At 37.2% G+C, this 16409-nt stretch overlaps 3 protein-coding genes across 3 annotated transcripts; all 3 read right to left on the bottom strand.

The window, feature by feature from the left end:
• Positions 1-567: 567 nt before the first annotated feature.
• Positions 568-5624, bottom strand: LOC146506456 (granzyme A-like). The gene is made up of 5 exons (XM_085180837.1): positions 3872-5624; positions 3547-3688; positions 2540-2678; positions 1192-1461; positions 568-1056 (listed from the first exon to the last, which is right to left on the bottom strand). The coding sequence occupies exons 1-5, from the start codon at positions 3933-3935 to the stop codon at positions 895-897; spliced, it is 777 nt and encodes a 258-aa protein (XP_085036963.1). The 5' UTR covers positions 3936-5624; the 3' UTR covers positions 568-894.
• A 3052-nt stretch (positions 5625-8676) lies between these two features.
• On the bottom strand, positions 8677-11205 carry LOC146506455 (granzyme A-like). Its single transcript, XM_085180863.1, has 4 exons — positions 11142-11205; positions 10663-10804; positions 10250-10382; positions 8677-9496 (listed from the first exon to the last, which is right to left on the bottom strand). The coding sequence occupies exons 1-4, from the start codon at positions 11203-11205 to the stop codon at positions 9188-9190; spliced, it is 648 nt and encodes a 215-aa protein (XP_085036989.1). The 3' UTR covers positions 8677-9187.
• An 871-nt stretch (positions 11206-12076) lies between these two features.
• Positions 12077-15370, bottom strand: LOC146506454 (granzyme A-like). The gene is made up of 5 exons (XM_085180836.1): positions 15196-15370; positions 14832-14973; positions 14368-14506; positions 13857-14132; positions 12077-13761 (listed from the first exon to the last, which is right to left on the bottom strand). The coding sequence occupies exons 1-5, from the start codon at positions 15257-15259 to the stop codon at positions 13600-13602; spliced, it is 783 nt and encodes a 260-aa protein (XP_085036962.1). The 5' UTR covers positions 15260-15370; the 3' UTR covers positions 12077-13599.
• Positions 15371-16409: the final 1039 nt, after the last annotated feature.

Genomic DNA, 16409 nt, shown 5'->3' with positions numbered 1-16409 from the left:
ACTTCGGTACGTGGTACTGAATCCGATAAATATCTAATGTTTTAGAACGCGACTGCTTTTTGAATGGTCATATCGCATTAAATCAGTCTTTTACGTCACTGACACAAGACAGACGCCAATTATCAGTGCTGGAGAAGACAAACAAGAAAGCATGGCGGCCATTGTTAAAGCACGGGCTCTCTTTTTTCCTCAGCGTCCTTCTTTCTCTAATTAATTTGTCAAAATTCTGTCGGTTACGACTGTGCAGAAATCAATAGACTGCTGCAGCAACACCTACTAGCTCTGTAGCCGCCATTTTTACTTTCGTAAACAGAGCGTATTGTGTGTGACGTCTTCTTTTGCGCATGCGGGCCGCTTTGAGGGCTGTGAATGCTTTTTGGATACACTGTAGCTGGTTACTATTGTTTTGTGGAGCATGATGTACCAAGTTCTTCTGCATCTGTTCACAAGCCTCAGTTTCAGTTTCAGTATATAAAACAGGAGCTGGTGAATCTTTCTCACTGACAGGCTGAATAATTTCACTTTGTTGTTTTACTTTCATGAGTTTTGTATGTACATTGAAAAAAACAAAACAAAAAAGATTTGTATGCTTTTATTGCAGCGGTAGACTTCAAATGCATCAAACAGGAGTACTCATATTCTTGGGGTTACTTGGAAAATGACAAATTAAGTTTGATTGAAAAACAAAGAAAAGGAAAAGTTTGTGCAGTGATAAGGACTAACAATAATAAGGATCTGTCATATATGTGCAGAGATCAAGAATAAAAATGTAAAAGAATGAAATGATAACATTGATAATGCTCAAGTCAGTGGTCTACAGGAACAGCGGTAACAGATTTAACAAGGAAGATGCTCGTGTTCATTAAATTGTGTGGACTGATTCCTGTGGATTCCTTAAAATTCAGATGACTTCATTGTTTTTTTGATCCACTTGAGTTGTTTTTTGGAGAGAAATGAGAAGACTGCAGGTCCATTTATCTCACCACACACTGCAGGTCCAAAAGAAGTGACTCCAACCAGCTCTTTATTGCACAGCAGTGGCCCTCCTGAATCCCCCTGCAGCAAGAACAAATGTTTGACATTTTTTGGGGGGTGTTTTAACTAATCTGGAGATTTAAAAAAGCCAAAAAGGTCTTGCCCTTTATTGCAATTTACAATTCCATATTACGCAACATACTAATATATACTTACATTACATGTGCTAGCCTTAGCGTTTCCATTTGAACCAGCACATATCATGTCACTGGTAATAACAGGGTTGCGGTTGTAATAACCACGAGAGTTGCACTTCTTTCTGTCAATCACAGTCACATTGACAGACAACAAGACATCCGACCTATTCTTCTTTTCAGTTTTCCCCCATCCAGCCACCAGACAGTTGCTGCCAGCTGCAGGGTCTTTGAGAGTTTTGCCCAGCTTGAGAAATGTCACTGTTTTGGTTTCCATCACTGGATTGTTAAGCTGAAAAAAAGAAGCTTTACATATTGATAATGATTATCTATGTATTATGTTTATATAGTTTGCTATAAAGTAAGTAAATAAGACAGAACATAACAGCAGAGTGCATACAAGGAATGCCCTAACTAAGCCGCTGGCTTAATATACAGGAATATTTGTGCTGAGTATGGCCTGGATGTCTCAAGGTCAAAAAGGAATACACCCCCTAGGGTGGTTAAGAATGATCAAGCTAAGATCCTGTGGGACTAAGTAAAGAAAGAAGGCTATAGTGATAGATGTAGCTATATCAAGTGATAGCAACATCAGGAAGAAGGAACATGGGAAGCTTGGGAAATACCAAGGGCCGAGAGAGGAACTACAGAAGATATGGAGGTTGATTCAAAAGTTGTCCATGAGGTAATTGGAGCACTTGGAGCAGCTCACCCCCAAACTAGGTTACACTTCCTACAAGTGTCATTATTACTAAAACTAGTAGTGTGGCCCACTAAGCAGGAAAGTGCCAGAGGAACAGGGGATAAAGCATGATGCTAGCAACATGGCTGAGAGCTAAGATAGAAAATCCCTAAAGATAAAATTAATCAATACTTTAAATATAATTAGCTGGTAATTTCAACAGTGAGTGTAGTGTCGTGATACTGGACTGCAGTGAGCCAACATCAAATGAGAGTCAGTTAATAAACAGATTGCTAATTTTTAACAGTCAGTTATTACTCATTGGTCAGTACTAGTTTACAATGTTTTGACTTTAAAAAACATGTTTCAACTATGTAAGAAGAGTAAGTAAAGAAAAGAAGAAAAGTAAATGTTAGGTCCTGAGCTGCCTAACATTTCATATTATTCATATTGTTACATATTTCAATTGTCTTTTCACAAATAGAAATGTTTTATGTAACATAAAAAACATGTAATACTACATCAAATCTCATGTGATTAAAAGCTCTAAAAAATTGTGCATTTTAATTTACTGCCCCATTTTAAACAAATTCCTCTAAGTGGGTTTTCTTGAAAAAGCATTTAAATTACTGGGTTGCATCTTTGCTTCATTTAGTATTGTGAATTGTACAGTGAATATTGACCTTACCTTGAGCAACATGAGGTCATTGCCCTTTAATATATTACAAAAGTCAGGATGAGGAAATTGTTTCTTAACCTCTCGGAATTGTTTCGAATCTTTTTCCTCTTTCTTGATGGAGTGTGCTCCCAGGATCACCTCACTAATACTGTAAAAGAAAAAAAATACAGAGTAAAGTTAACATATATAAAAGCTTCATAGGGGAGGACTACGTAAAACAAAGATAAATTAACTCTATATTTTGTTATATGCATATTATTAGAGGTGGTTGCGTTATGGGTTTTACTGAAAAATTACTTTCATGGGTGTAGGGTGATGATGGCTAGAATATGAACAGATTTTGTCTATTGTCATTTTTTTGGAGCGTTATCAACCTCTATTTTCATTAATGTGCAAAGCAGTCAAACATACTCGTGGCTTACAGGCTTTTTTCCTGAGAGCTGAAGCTTTTCCTTAAAAACAGCAGAAAAATCTGAGGGATTTTTAAAAGCAATGCTGTAGTGGGGCGAGGTGGACGCACCTGAGCGTCATCAGCGATCACGCTGCGCCTGCTTTAAAAGGGTGAACTAGGTCCTTTCTTAGTTGTTGTAGGGGAAGTGAGCAACTGCGAGGTGAAAAGCTGAAGCAGGGTGTGAAAAATGACAAGAACCGAGAGTAATAAAAGACTGCTGAGAAACACTGAAATGTGGTCGCTTCCGCTGAGTGGTCGCTGAGTTTATTCAAATACATTTTTAAGGAGACGCTGATTTGATTGTGCCTACTATTAACATGATAAGTAATTATGTAAATTATTTACACTGAAGACATGAAGTTTTAGCATGTTTGTACTCACAGTATCAGTGAAAGGATTACTGACAGTATTTTATATGTATACATATGTTATATGTATATATTATTTTATATTATTATGTATATATTGTAAAAATGTATAAAAAAACCACACAATGTGTTATTTTTCACAGTCTGTCAAAAATATTAATATATTTTGATTTGATGTCAGAAGAGTAATTCTGTACTTAGTGCAGTGGGCAGCAGTCAGGACCCATTGTGGATGGATTAATATCCCCCCACAGAAAGACTTTTTACTTTTCAAGTAAGCCATGAAACTCAGGGAGTGTGGCCTGACTTCCTTCCCTCCAATAATCTCAGAACCATGACCTAAAATTAAAAGAAAATATTCACTTAAATAACAAAATCACAAGATAATCAAGTCAAGAACTTAAAAATGAAAGAAGGAACAGATGAGTAAAACACAAGAAATGCCAGCGGCTTTGTAATACTGAAAGTAATGCCCTTGCATTCTGTGTAATGAATGAATGTGCAATAGAAAATATTACTCACTTGACTGGATGATGAAGAAAATCAAACATGAGGATAAAAGACTGAAATTCTTCAGGCAGAACATTTTGTCTTACCCCTCTTTGATTAGATGCCGAATGCCATGAAATGTACCTTGATGCATAGCTTTATACGCTGAGTTCGAAGGATGTGGTTTGATCATGGAAAATAATGAGTCAGCAAAACTGACACATGCCAGCTGATGAACTGGTGATATTGTTTCAAAGCAAGTGGTCAGATTTATCATAAATAATAACAATTTTCTGTAGTTTCTATATGAGAGAGGGGATTAAATTGAACTTCCATTGTAATTTTAAGGTTTTTATTAAAAGTCAAGAATGGATTAACTGAATTCAATTTAATTTTATTCATATAGCTCCAAGTTAAAAAGGCACTTATATTGGTGCCAAAGTATAATTCAGTTTAATGCAGTAATCTGAATTGTCAATCAAAGCGACCAATCACATTAGGACCCCATTTTGTTTATGCTCTGCTCCCCAAACAGTCAATAGTCAGTTGATTTCAGTTTCCAGAGCATGAAGGAGAGAGGAAATCTTCTGCAGCGCTTCCAAAGCACACACTCTGGTGTGCGCAATGGCTTCTTTGTGGCCGTGGCTGCTGAACTCTTCACATATGGATTTTTGAATTTCTGCACAAGGAATTGTGTAAAGTATCAATGAATACTAGTGTTTGTAAAACTAAATAATTTGCTTGTTATTTTGATTTTTTTCATACAGAACTTTTAACATAAATATAATTCCAAATCTTTACCTCCAGAAAAAGTGAGCACCGACAAACACTTGCTCCTGCGACTTCACTTTGGATGTCACTCACCTGCACTCTGCTGTTCCACAGACTTTGCCTGCCTGCCTGCAGTAACCTCTCCTCGTGCTCATTCCAACAGCATGGCAAGAAGTCCCACTTTCACTCCATTCAGTACTTGTTGCCTTCTTATAACATTTACTCTTCAATGGAGTCTTACATGGTGAGCGTGTACATAGGTCATGGCGGTTGAGTGCATTACTTATTGTTTTTCTTTCAAACAATTCTAACTACAGATTCCAGGTCTTTCTGTCCACAATTGGTTCTTGGCTCTTGGCTCAGTCCTATGTCTGAACTCTTGCTGGGAGCATCTGGTCGTGGTTTATGTGAAATGATGCTCTTTCATTTCCACTTCCAGATTATGGCCCCAGCAGCGCTCACTGAAACCTTCAGTAGTTCAGACGTTCTACTGTAACCAGTGTCATCAGTATGTTTTGCAACAATAAGTTTGCAAAGGCCACTGATTTTGTCCATTATGACATGTTTCTTATGTTTCTTCTTCTTGGTAATGAGCCTCCTTTTTTACAGGCCATCAGTTGGGACTTACCCAGCTAATTTGAATTTTCCCTTTCTTTACATGCTCAATACTTTTTTCCCCCTGTGTCCATTCTCATTATTACATACAACATATGGACATTTATGGTTTGATTTATTTGCATGTGTGGACTGGATGGATTTTTACCGATATCTGGCGAGAATTTCATATTCATATGCGCCTTTTTTTTAGGAAATTGGGGAGATATTCAGTACTTATTTTACTCACTGTATATTCGTACATTTGACAGTTGAAATGAGCACTAAATCTGTTCACAATGCACAGGTTTATTCAAATTTACAGTTGAAATGCTACATCTCTTCAATCCGTGCACATTCTACACTTGGTAATCTGTCTATATTAACCCTATAAAGCCCTTTGTATCATATTTGATACCTGAGTTTCTGAGACTTCTATCTCATCAACATGATCAATACTTGTTATAATTTCAAAATGTTAAGTTTAGTTTAACATTAACATTAAATGTTAATGTTAAAGTTTATGGACAAAACTCTTTTTTTTGTCTAACATTAACATTGTTGTTAACAAAAAGTTGAAAAAAAGCCCAATGTATCAAATGCAACACAAAAAATATATTATAAATATATAATAAAAATATGTCATGAACAACATGATATAGCAAAAAAAAAGTGTATTTTGTTATAAGGGTTAATAAACATCTAAGTTCCCCCCAAAAATGGGTTGGGGTTGAATGGGATGAGTCTTACAGGGTTAATGGTAAAAGCAAAACTTTCATCTTCCTGGTGAAACTGAACAAACGCTGATTTTGGATCGTGTTATCAGAATTACTCAAGTAATACAACAAATTATAGTAAAGAGAGGTACTTGGTAAGGGTCACAAATTTAACAAATATTTGTGTCTATCATAAACTCTATGGTGGCTCCAGTGGTCAAGGTTTTTCAGGCAGCAGTGTTTTAATTGTTTACTAAAGTTTAATTTTATATGTTAATATATACCAAGACTGACAATCATATTTGACATATCACTTGCAAATTTGGCAACAATATGACAAATATGGCCTGTCACCAGTCATATACATGCTTGACTTATGCACATTTCGTTTATTCTTGTTTTCTAAACAGGCAAGTGCACATAGACCAGGGGTGTCCAAACTTTTTTCACTGAGGGCCACATACATAAAAATATAGGAGGGGCTGGGCCACTTACTAGAAATTAGGTATATAACCTTAACTTTAGTGTATTAAACTTAGAAAAATCACTTACAAGTGGTCGAATATATTATATTGTTGAATATAATTAAAGACAAAACTGCCTTCATCACAGCTTTCCATAAATGGATCTTTATTGATTTATTCAGAAAAAGCTTTGGTAGCTCATTCTCAGAACAGCAGCCTCAGATTTCTTCTTAGACAGAAGATTTACAGCACAGAGAAAAAACAATAAAGGGGAAAATGGGACGGGCACATTTCAAGTTTGTTATTTAAGTTATTAGGCTTAGCAACACACCTATTAACGTTCGTTTGAACCGTTATCAACATTAACAGACTGAACTGGACTTAATAACAGGAGTGCATATAATTTTAGTAAATTATTCTGGTGAGTATCAGCTGCGCTGGGTATGTAAATCGGGACATCCAGCCGCGGTGCTGATCGCCACTCGTGCCAAAAATCCAGACAAATGTCACTTGATCAAGGAGCAAATCTGCATCAGATGAGATCAGCTGACTTTGCGTGTACGTGGGCAGTGCACAGCGGTGTGTACTCATAAGAAAGTGGTGTGCAAAAGCAGGGTAGTGACAGAATTGATGCGCATTATTGATATTTGAAGCATGTGTACCTGCACATTAACACACGGGTACTGTGGAATATATTTTTTACTCACCTAAAGTGCTCGTCCACTCCCCGCAAAAAAATAGCAGCTGTGCGGTGTCTGTGGCATCAGTGCTCTCATCGCATGCGATGGAGTAAAGATCAAAAGCACAGCTTTATCAGACAGTTGCAGTTTAATGTTGGCTGACAAGTCTTCAGCAACTGGATTTCTGGACATGCTGACGTTGTTGACGGGCGCATTATTTCGGTGACTTTAACGAGGCCGTGTTTTATGAGGTCTCCATCTGAAAAAGGCTTGCCATGTCTTGCGATGAGTTGGGCGACCTCATAGCTGGCTATTGTAGCCTTTTCCTGGACCTTTTGAGCACGAAAAAAATTACTGTTGCTGACCCCGCAGGAGAGATACCCTTTGCTTTAATTTCTGCTCTCGCTCAGCACCAGTGTAGGATGCATAGGCCTGATGTTTGGTTTCATAATGACGTCGTACATTATACTCTTTCATAACTGCCATAATTTCAGTGCAGATCAAACAGACACACTTCCCCTTGAATTCTTTGAAGAAATATTCACTCTCCCACCATGTCTGAAATTTTCTGCATTCACTTTCTACCTTTCGCTTCTTTGGTTCTGCCATGTTTAGTAACTAACTTGGGCTAAATTTCTTCTGTGATTGTCCTTTTTGGTGGAGCAACTGCCTCGATCGACAGTAGCTCCCCCTGGTGTTAAAACTAAGAAGTGCAATACACTCAAGCAAAAGTTGAAGTGCGGGCCATATTCGATTCTATTTATAAAATTACAGTTGGCCCGCGGGCCGGAGTTTGGACACCCCTGACATAGACTATTTGAATTTGTGTTTGATGGTCTAGAAAAAAAATTAACTCCAGTTACACTTGCTTGCCTAGATGGCTAAATGGTGAAGAGGACGAGACTGTAATTCTATTGACACTTTCCAAGATGACAATGAGTAAAGGACCATGTGGTGACATATCACCATTCATATAAATGAGTGCAAACGTCACTTTTTTGAAGCTGAGTTGCGGTCACTGCACAAACCATCATGGTGGATGATCCTGACCACTATCATTAGACCCCCATTTATTGGACAGGCACACGAGGATAGAAAGAGGAAATTTTTCATATCACATGACATACCTTTGTCTTCAAAACATGCACATCTAGCAAAGAATCATGCACTTCTCATTTTCAGCAGCTTGATTTCAGTTCCTTTCAATCCCATTTCTTTCTTTTACTATTTTTTAATAACGTTTGGACCACTAGTTTTTGGCAGATATTCAAAAAATGCTGAATTTTATAGCAAAAATACAGCTTTCCAGTCATATTGATTCAATTTAATTTCACCCGATATTTTCCCACTGTGCCCCATCAGTGGGGCCTGCTCCACTGTTTGAGAACACTCATGTCCAGTAAGACTCTTAGAGAAATCTTATCTGCTTTAGCAAAATCCTTTAAACCTCAAAATATAGACACATATAAATGCAGACCATTGGTGACAAAAAATTGTATTTAAATTTATGCAACAAAAACAAATGTTTAACAGATAGTAAAGGTTTAAGAAGGAAAAAGACTCAGAGAGAGATCTAATTTTGAGTCATAGTTTTTTTGATCCACTGGAGTTGTTTATCTGAGAGAAAAGCATACACTCCAGGGTGTGTTTTGTTACCACACTCCTTAGGTCCAAAGGAAGTGATTCCTGTTAGCACATCACTGCACAACAGCGGTCCTCCTGAATCTCCCTGTAGAGAGAATTATAATATGATGGTCACTGAGTGTTTCTTCATTCACTGTGTGTTTATACATCAATCTGCATTTAATTATAAGTTATTAATAATCTCTGCCTCTCGTCAACAGCATTTCTTTTTCCTGTCCTTCTCCCTCTACCTCCCACTGGTCGAGGCAAATGGCTGCCCCTCCTGAACCTGGCTGTGCTGGAGGTTTCTTCCTGTTAAAAGGCAGTTTTTCCTTCCCACTGTCTCCAAAGTACTTGTTCATAGGGGGTCTTCTCATTGTTGGTGTTTTTTCTATATTATTGTACAGTCTTTACCTTACAATGCTTTAAGACAACTTTTGTTGTGATATAAATAGAATGGAATAGACTTGAATTTATTTAGTAGTTTATTTTTTCTGATCATTAACAGTTAAAGTGGTAAAAATGATTATCAGGCATACATACCTGACAGGTATCTGCTGTCTCTGAGCCAGCACATATCATGCTGCTGGTGATAACAGGTTTGAGGTTGTAATAGGCACGTGAGTTGCACTTCCCTCTGTTAATCACTGTCACATTGACAGACCTCAGGACATCTGACATTTGCTCGGCTTTGCTTTTAGTTGCTCCCCATCCAGCCACCACACAGATGCTTCCAGCTGCAGGATATTTGACAGCGTTGCCCAACTTGCGCCAATTAACCGTCTCGGTTTTCTTCACTTTCTTGTTAAGCTAAAATTTAAGATATAATTACTTAAGCATAGTGAATTCATCATTGCCTTAATAGAATTTTTACAATAAATAAATAAGATAAAATAAAAACAATTAAAAAAAACATATTTATTTTAAATGAAACTACTTAAGCTGACTCAACATGAAGTCAGTCTTTAATCACAATCAAAATTGAGAGACTAAAGTCGTAATTCTATTTTGAACAAAAAATTCAAAATACCATAAATTTTCAGGATTGTGCAGCTTACACTTACTGTTATATCCTATACAAAATCCACTCTTCCAAGAGGGCATGACAAATGTGGCAATGTGCCTTGACACAACAACTGTAATCTCCACTTTCCCACTCTTTTCTTGAAAAACAGTTTCAAGATTTAAAGATTATCTTGAAATTTCCACTTTATTCTCAAAATGATTAGTAATACTTTTGTTCTTAAAGCGGCCCAGATGCTCTGTCGTACAAACATTAAATGAAAAAAGAAAAATTATGTACATTTTGCAGAAAAGCATCTTTCTCTTTCTGGTCTCAGGTGGAATTTGAGCTGTTGAATTTTGAACAGATGGGAAGATGAGAAAGGCCGTATTTTACATCTGAAGTTAAATAATCATAAGTGACAGCCTGGCTTTGCAGTTGTGTTTATTTTGATTAAACATTTGCTCTTCTTGCTTAATATGTATTATGTAATGTTAGCAAACATAAATTTTATAGAAATCGCTATGGATTGTTTTTTCATTCTGTTATAGTCACCTTACCTTGAGTAACATGAGGTCATTGACCCTGTCTTTTGCATCAAAACAGGGATGAGGAAAACTTTTTTTCACCTTTTGGATCTGCTTTTTTTTATCTCTACTGATGGAGTGCACTCCCAGCGACACGTTCTTAATTCTAAAAGAGCCAAAACAATGCAGTGTTAAATTAAAGTTCAATTATGGCATAGGTTTACTGGCCAAGAAAGTGTCAAATACAGAAGAAATGAAGATTTGCTTTCTCTCTGATTACTGAGTGGTTACATGATAAAAAATACTAAGGTCAGGATGTGGCATGTAGCTGATTGGAGTATCATGAAGCTTAAACATGTTGACTTGCATGATATTTTAAATACCCATGATGAAATGGATTTTTTTGTGATCCAGTAAAAACATAAACAAATGCTTCAGATTCCTACTTATCACAGTGAGCAGCAGTCAGGACCCATGCTTCATCAATTAGTATCCCTCCACAATTGCCCTTGTTACCCTCAAGCAGAGCCATGAAAGGCAGTGAGTGTGGCTTGACTTCATTGCCTCCAATAATCTCAGAACCATCACCTAAAATGACAAATATTCAAAGAGATCACTAAGACAAATGAGTCGACAAGCACTTAAACCAAAGACAGAAAACTCTCTGCACAACTTACTTTGTAAGCCTATAAGACATCTATGTGACACAGGTCACAGAATCTATACACAAAATACCTGAAGCACATCCAAATACAAATTCTAACATTTATGAAACCTTTAAAATTCATGTAGGAGTGATCAGAAAAAGTGAAATTACACTCCAACTAAGAAACCATAACAAATTTGCTGAAAAACATTAATATGACTTAGACATATGTACATTAACTAACCACTAAATAAATCAAAAGCAGAAGAAATTACTCACTTGACTGAACAATGAGAAGAACGACACATGCGATCAAGACACTGAAAAATCCAAGGCAGTACATTTCTTCTTATTTTGCTTTGACTAAAACATACTCTGGTGCACACTCGTCTTTATGTATTAAGCCCAAAGGAAGTGGTCTGAAAATTCAGCATAATGGGCTCAAGCAAGGTGTGGGAATGCATTTGTTTCAAAGATAGTGGTAGCATTTACAAGTATTCATAACCATGTCTTTTTTCTATGTCGTTGCTGAGGTTTGTTCTGTCTGGTGTACTATGAGTCATCCTTGAGTGTACGTGTCCATAAATCTACTTGTATGAAAAAAGCTAGAAGAGTGTATTGATGTTAAAAGAAAAAGCACTTTACAATAACTTTACAGCTGGTGTATTTCCTTATCAGACATGTAGCTTTGAAGCAGCTTCACATGTCAACTAGTGCCAGTAAGAGACAATGAGGCATGTCTGTCCGCAGACAGTCCACAGATACATCCTGAAGGAAACATCTCAAAGGTAGTGCCCAGAAGAAGAAGGAACTGATTATTTTCAAATTATTAATTATTAATTACTTAATTGAATGTATAGTCATAAAGTGGATGTTTTCTATGTTGACATTACTGTAATTAATACTACTCAGAATGAGAAGTCAACAACCAAGACAGTATGTGCAAGAAAAAGTTGTTCACAGCCCTCTCGTTTTTAAGGCTTGTAATACGGGAAGTGGTGAATCTTTCTGGCTAACAGGTTGAATAATCTCACTTTGTTGTTTTACTTTCATGGGGTTTGTGTGTCCACAAAAAATGTTTTTTATCTCATGTGTTTCCAGCAAATGTGATTGACCAAAGCAAACAGGAGCACTTATATTTCTCTTGGTATTTTATGTAATTTGGAAAAAGAGAAAATTAACAATTTACAATTAACAATAACAATTAACAAATGTCTTTGTTCACAAAAAAGAAAAAATGAGGGGAAAAGGAGTAAATATGTCATTTTCCACTGCAGGAACTAGGTGATTGTTTGTTTGTTTTTTTCAAAGGAGTAATTCTCTGTTGGCCAAGAGAAAGAATATAGGTCTGACTTTTCATGTCTCAAAGCTAACATGTCAACCTATATGTGCAATCTGCAGTGAGAGCATCTAAAATATTAAATTGTAATCCATCACCTATCACAGTGGCTGTGTCCATTTTTGGTAAACAGAACGGCCACAAAGGCAGTTATCTTGCAAATATTTGACTCATCTGACTTCAGTTCCTGCAGTGGAAATGTCTAACCACAGCAGAACTACGATCACATGTGTGTATAAGAAGGAACGAGAGAAGCTTGAGAAGTATCAAGGGCTCAGAGGAGAGCTGCAGAAGATGTGGAGGGAGAAGGTAACAGTGGTCCCAGTATTAATCAGAGCACTAGGTGCGGTGACTCTTAAGCTAGGCGAGTGGCTACAGCAGATCCCAGGAACAACATCAGAGATCTCTGTCCTGAAGAGCGCAGTCCTAGGAACAGCTATGATACAGCGTAGGACCCTCAAGCTCCCAGGCCTCTGATAGAGGACCCGACAGAGACCGCAATGACAACAAGATGTCAAAGATTTCCATCTTGTTTATCACGTTGATGCCTCTGGAGTCATGAAATTTCAGTTTGCTTAATTTATTCATGATTCAGTTGAGTTGTTTTTCTGACAAAAAAGAGTAGACACTAACTGAAGTTGTTGGTCTTGAGGCTGGGTCTTGTTAAATTAATATATATATTTAACCGCTGACAGACAAGAAGTATGGTTATAATAAAAAAAGTTAACATATATTTACTGTTAACTTTTTCAATTCGTGATTGTGGAATATTCATCATTTTCAGCTTCATTTCAACTTTTGATTTTGTGTTTTTTTTTTACTGTGTATTAAGTTGTAGTAGCTCAAAGTGGCTGCAAACTGAGGTCAGGTCACTAAACAAATTATAATGCATCATGGATAATCCTAACCACCATCATTCAATTCAATTTAATTTATTTATATAGCACTCTTCACAGGGTAAAAACCACATTGTGCTTCACAGTAATATAAAAACAGAAATACATTTAAAAAAAACATTTAACCATAAAGTACATAAACAGGACATAACTTTGTCTTTGCAAGACATTTATCTAGACACTCTTATCTCAATATGGCATCTGATTCTTGGTGTGCTTGCTTTTTCTACATTTAGTAACCCAGACCATTGGTTACTAATGCAAAACAAAAGTACATTACAGAAAAGTACACTTCTATCAGTCAACTGAATTTCACACCATATTTCTACAGGTTGACAACCACTGATTTACAACAAACCTTCAGTAACACTCTGCTTTAACATCATCCCTAAAATCATAAATATAGACAGATATAAATGTAGACTTGTGGTGGCAAAATAACACAACTGAACTTAGTATCCCTCTTTAATTTAAAGATGGAAGCAGGAATGATTCAGAGAACTCATTCTATTTTAGATCCTTTCATTGTATTTTTGATCCACTTGAGTTGTTTTTCTGACAGAAAAGAGTAAACTCCGGGTTTTTTAATGAGACCACACATCCGTCCAAAGGAAGTGATTCCAGCTAGCACACCATTGCACATGAGAGGTCCTCCTGAATCCCCCTGCAAAGAGAGCAATAATATGAGGTTCATTTTTTCATTTATTTTTCGACTTGTTTACGGTTCAAGTAGCGAAGTGGACGGTGAGGCGGACATACCTGACAGGTATCAGCTGCGTTTCTACCATTCGAACCAGCACATATCATGCTGCTGGTGATAACAGGATTGAGGCTGTAATAATCAGCTGAGTTGCACTTCACTCTGTCAATCACTGTTACATTGACAGACCTCAGGACATCTGACATTCGATTGACATTGTTTTTAGTAGTTCCCCATCCAGCCACCACACAGACGCTGCCAGCTTCCGGCTCCTTACTGGTTTTGGGCAGCGTGAGCCAGTTTACAGCTTTGGTTTTTTTCACTTTCTTGTCCAGCTGAAATTTAAATAACACTTATTTAACCATAATGGGTTCATCATTGCTTTTAGTAAAAACAAACAACAAAACACACACATTTATCATATTTGAGAGAGTGCATGTATATATTTGAGCTTATATGTAAAATTCTGACTTAGAGAAAATTTAACAAAAACAAATTTTCTATAAATTCCTCTAAATATAATTATCAGCAATCTTGGATCACTTTTCCATTTTTCTGTAGTCACATTACCTTGAGTAACATGAGGTCATTGACCTTGTCCGTGCCATCATAGCAGGGATGAGGCAAACTTTTTTTCACCTTTCGGACTTGTCGGAAATCTTTTTCATCTGCTTTGATGGAGTGCACCCCCAGCAACACCTTCTTAATGCTGTAAGAGCAAAAACGGTGCAGTGTTAAATTACAGTTCAGTTATGGAATAGGTTTACCGACTAAGAAAGTGACAAATAGGGTAACAGTGATGCAGAGCAGCACTTGTTCCTTGTAAAGAAGTGTTCAAACCCCTGAGCTGTTGTGGTTTCTTTAGTCACTATCTGCCAGATTATAGCTGCTATAATAAATGCTGAGTGGAGCATCATAAAGAGGAAATGTTACTGACTAGCATGACATTTTGAATAATCATAGTGCAACATCTTTGCAAGATCCAACAAAAATTAAGATTGCAATTTTCAAATGTTAATGGGAAAGATTCCTACCTAGGACAGTGTGCAGCAGTCAGGACCCATGCTTGATCAATTAGTACCCCTCCACATATCGGTTTGTCAGTCTCCAGCAGAGCCATGTAAGGCAGCGAGTGTGGCTGCACTTCATTACCTCCAATGATCTCAGAACCATGACCTAAAGTGACAAATATTCAAAGAGGTCATTGAGATGAACAGATAAATTCTCTTCACACCTTCCTTTGTAAAACTAAAAGACATTCAGATCACACAATCTACATGCACAACACTAAACAAAGCATAAGAAACAAGCAGAAACATTACCATGACTTAGGCATATTTACATCAATTAATTCATTAGTATTAAATAAACAAATGCACAACAGATGAAATAACTCACTTGACTGAACAATGAGAAGGACAATACATGAGAGGAAAACACTGAAACCCCTGAGGCAGAGCATTTCTTCTTCTTTCGCTTTGATCTAAATAGACTGAAACACACTATGGTGCACAAAGTCGCCTTTATGTAAGCTCAGAGGAAGTGGTCTGACAAATGGAAATTCATGTGTCATGAAAAGCGGTCGCGCGCATGAGTTGAGGATGCATTCATTTCAAAGCCAGTGATCCGATTTACAAGTAAATCTCGTGATCTGTGTGGCACAGTACAAGTCATCAGTGGGTGCAGGTGTCAATACATGGACTAGTGTGAAACAGTTGGAGGAGGACATTATTCATGTTGAAAGAACAAGTCCTTTACAAGAACTACACTACCAGTCAAAAGTTTGGACACACCGTCTCATTTAATGGTTTTTCTTTCTTTTCAAAGCTATTTTCATTGTAGACTCATATGGCATTAAATTATTTGTTTACTACCATATATGGTAGTAAACAAATAACTCAAAACATATATTTATATTTTAGATTCTTCAAAATAGCTACTCTTTTATTCGATTACTGCTTTGCACACTCTTGGCATTCTCTCGATGAGCTTCAATGAGTCAGCTGAAATGGTTTTCCAACAGTTTTGTAGGAGTTCCCAGAGATGCTGAATATTTGTTGGCCCTTTTGCCTTCACTCTGTGGTTCATCAGATCCCAAACCATCTCGATTGGGTTTAGGTCAGGTAACTGTGGAGGCCAAGTCATCTGGTGCAGATCTCCATCACTCTCCTTCTTGGTCAAATACCCCTTAGACAGCCCGGAGGTGTGTTTGGGGTCATTGCCTGTTGAAAAATAAATGACGGTCCAACTGAAGGCAAACCAGATGGAATGTCGTGTTGCTGCAGGATGCTGTGGTAGCCATGCTGGTTCAGTGTGCCTTCAATTTTTAATCAATTAATCAATCCCCAACAGTGTCACCATCAAAGCACCCCATCACACCTTCTCCTCATGCATGTTTCTGCGTCGTACAAAAACACGGTGGCTGGAACCACAGATTTCAAATTTAGGCTAATCAGACCAAAGCACAGATTTTCTCCGCTCTAATGTCCAATCCTCATGTTTCTTGGCCCAAACAAATCTCTTCTGCTTGTTGCTTTTCCTTAGTAGTGGCTTCCTAGTATCTATTTGAGCAAACCCACAAAGGAACCCTGACAAAGCCCATCTGTCATGGT

The sequence above is a fragment of the Neolamprologus multifasciatus genome, chromosome 12, assembly GCF_963576455.1.
Source record: "Neolamprologus multifasciatus chromosome 12, fNeoMul1.2, whole genome shotgun sequence".
NCBI lineage: Eukaryota > Metazoa > Chordata > Actinopteri > Cichliformes > Cichlidae > Neolamprologus > Neolamprologus multifasciatus.
Note: the sequence above shows the minus strand (reverse complement) of the source record. Positions and strands in the feature narration are given on the sequence as shown.

Bases quoted from the DNA above. Each gene is read 5' to 3' on its own strand.
- LOC146506456 (XM_085180837.1), bottom strand. From the start codon at position 3,935: ATGTTCTGCCTGAAGAATTTCAGTCTTTTATCCTCATGTTTGATTTTC. The intron at 2,679-3,546 runs GTACAGAATTAC...TTTCTTTTACAG, and splicing joins ACTGCTGCCCACTGCACTAA to TATTAGTGAGGTGATCCTGG. The intron at 1,462-2,539 runs GTAAGGTCAATA...TCTTTTTTTCAG, and splicing joins ATGACCTCATGTTGCTCAAG to CTTAACAATCCAGTGATGGA.
- LOC146506454 (XM_085180836.1), bottom strand. From the start codon at position 15,259: ATGCTCTGCCTCAGGGGTTTCAGTGTTTTCCTCTCATGTATTGTCCTT. The intron at 14,974-15,195 runs GTGAGTTATTTC...TTGTCACTTTAG, and splicing joins CCTTCTCATTGTTCAGTCAA to GTCATGGTTCTGAGATCATT. The intron at 13,762-13,856 runs GTATGTCCGCCT...CTCTCTTTGCAG, and splicing joins ACGCAGCTGATACCTGTCAG to GGGGATTCAGGAGGACCTCT.
- LOC146506455 (XM_085180863.1), bottom strand. From the start codon at position 11,205: ATGTACTGCCTTGGATTTTTCAGTGTCTTGATCGCATGTGTCGTTCTT. The intron at 10,805-11,141 runs GTGAGTAATTTC...TTGTCATTTTAG, and splicing joins TCTTCTCATTGTTCAGTCAA to GTGATGGTTCTGAGATTATT. The intron at 9,497-10,249 runs GTAAGGTGACTA...CTTAAATTTTAG, and splicing joins ATGACCTCATGTTACTCAAG to CTTAACAAGAAAGTGAAGAA.